The 2497-nt window shown below is 50.1% G+C and overlaps 1 protein-coding gene across 1 annotated transcript; it reads right to left on the minus strand.

Annotated features, from left to right (window-relative positions):
- Positions 1 to 741: 741 nt before the first annotated feature.
- Positions 742 to 2486, minus strand: LOC103774802 (perilipin-3-like; the record flags this gene model as incomplete). Its single annotated transcript, XM_008942230.1, has 5 exons — positions 742 to 1152; positions 1253 to 1381; positions 1513 to 1712; positions 1918 to 2173; positions 2400 to 2486. Coding segments are annotated over 5 exons (1083 nt in total), but the record flags the coding sequence as incomplete, so codon positions are not given.
- Positions 2487 to 2497: the final 11 nt, after the last annotated feature.

Here is a 2497-nt window from a genome sequence, read left to right on the forward strand (position 1 = left end):
ATGACAAGGGGTCCCAGGATCCCAACAGCTCCCCACAGCTTCTCCAGTCGTGGGGAAGTGCCAGGAAGGCACATCATGGCTCCAAGTTTGGGAGTAAGAATGGAGTTTGAGTAAGAAGGAATTAGTTTGGTGCTCCCCAGCACAGTAGCAGGGCTTACCAGATGTGATCCCTGCTGCACCACTGGCCACCAGCTCTTGCATTGCTGAGGGCACTGTCCCAGCACCAAGGAACAGACTGGAAGAGCAGAGTTCACATCTGTTGAGCAGTGCTTACTCTTCCTTTCTCCAAGAAAGACTGGAGACACTTTTTGCATGCAGGAGTTTTATTTTAAGCAATTATGAGCCAATACAAACAGCTTTTAGGAAGACAGATGTTTACACTGTACCAGCTGAGGGTTCAAGACCAATCATTTACTGACCACAGGCAGCACTGGATACCCCAGTGAAGGACAGAGCATAGACAGCTTGCTAGGGAGGCAAGAGCATTGCAGAGCTTTGGCTCTGATCTCCCTCTGGCCCAGATCTCAGCTGGAATTCCTAAAGACAGTTATACAAGCACTTAGTGGCCCTGTTACTTCCACCACCTTCCTTAAAAGCTGCTAAGGATTTATTCACCAGTATCCAAATTCACCAGTATCCAATAATCATCCAGGATGTGACAACACCACCCTCAGGAGTGGGGTTGTGTAAAGCTAAGGACCAAACTCTCAGACTCATGCCAAGGCTTTAGGATCTTATCTATTACATGAGAGTGTTGGAGGCTTCATGATGCCCTGTTTCTGTTCTCTCTACCTCCTCCTCCTGGGGGGCATCATCCTCCCGTGATGTTTCCTCCACCTCCCTGGGGCAAAAGGGTCCCACTAGCCAGGACAGAGGTATGTTGTTCTTCAGGTAGTCCAGCAGCTCCTCCATGTACTTCTGGATCACAGCCAGCTTCTTCTGGCTCTGGGTCAAGACACTGCTGGGCAAGTCCTGGATGGAGTTTGCTGCCAAGAAAGAAGCATGAAGCTCCTCTATGGTGGTAAGAGATTGCTTCACCTTATTCTGAAGGCTTGAAGGAAGGCCTTGGACTGCAGACACTATTTTACAACAGGTGATTTGTAGCTGCTGTGTGATATTGCATGCCATGAGCAGGGCCAGAGACTCCATCTCCTGGGAGGAGGAAGGACAAGATCAGAGGAATTAGTCACTTTAAAATAATTTAAAGTCAAGGGGATGCTCAGAGCCCTTGTTTTCCTCCCCAGAGACATACTTCTGGCTCTGCAGATGTTTCATCTCCACTCTCTTTGGAAGACTTCCTACTCCAGTCCAGCCACATCTGGTGCAGTTTCTTCTGTCCTTCCTGAAGCTTTTGATTAAATCCTTGCTTAAACACCTCAATCTGCATGAGGGCAAGATCAGAGCGTCAAGACAGGTCTGCTGGTGAACAGCACCAATCATTATCACAGCTACAGAACTGAGATCAAGCCAACAATTCTGTCCCGTCCTTCCAGGAGATGGTGCTCTACCTACCAGCTCAAGGACACCATGAAGCTGTGCAAGGGCCTCCTGCATGCCCTGCCAGACCCTCTTCATTTTGTCTGTTGAGTGCAGGTAGGCAAACGGGCGAAGTTCATCAGAGAGAGACCCCAAACGCACAAAGTACCTCCTCTTCTCCTGCTGCTGCTCCACAGGCATTATGTCTGCACCCTCCTCAGAGGCTGCCAGTTTGGCTGAGGAAAAAGACAGTATCTGTAAAGTGGCTGCCCAGAGACTGTTAGTGAGCAGGTAGCAGGAGATCTTGGACTAGGAGCCAGGTAGCCTGCAGCATGGCACTTCCCATTAGCCCCACTCCAGAGCAGTGTGGTGAGGAACGGGGCTGACCATCCCCAGTGTGATGGTTCCCACTGCAGACAGTCACACATACTGTTTCCTTACCTAGTTCCTCATTTCCAATAGGGAGAGAGTCATCTTCTGTTCTCCCCAGCACAGCTTCTGCTCCACTTATTGCTGCCTGGCCAACTCCAGAGTCCGTGCCCATCCCCACACTGCTGGGCACTGCAGATCTGGCAGCCTCCACACTGCTCTGAGGAGTCTCCTTTGTCACATCTCTCACACCTGTCAGCTTGCTGCTCACAGCATCCCTGGCAGCAGCCACTCCGGATGAGATCCGCTCCTTTGTGTCAGCAATAATCTGTGGAAGGACACATCACATGGGACTGTGCAGTACACCACAGTTCTGAACTGCACCAAGGGGACAATTAGCACAGTGTCTGCTAAGTATTTACTCCTGTAGGAGCTTGCACTATGCATCTTGGGGTAATTTGTTCCTCATACAAGAGCCTACTCCACTCCCAAGGTTAGAAGCCCTGTGAGAACCAGGCCTGTCAGCCCTTGAGTGCACAGCCTTTGAGTCTTACCTGTTCCACTGGGTTTTGAAGGAGTTGAAGCTTTTCTCCCAATTTATCCAGACTCTTGGAGGCATACTCACTTGCCACAGCAACTGGAAGGAAAAAAA

The sequence above is a fragment of the Merops nubicus genome, unplaced genomic scaffold (genome assembly GCF_000691845.1).
Source record: "Merops nubicus isolate BGI_N331 unplaced genomic scaffold, ASM69184v1 scaffold10886, whole genome shotgun sequence".
Taxonomy (NCBI): Eukaryota; Metazoa; Chordata; class Aves; order Coraciiformes; family Meropidae; genus Merops; species Merops nubicus.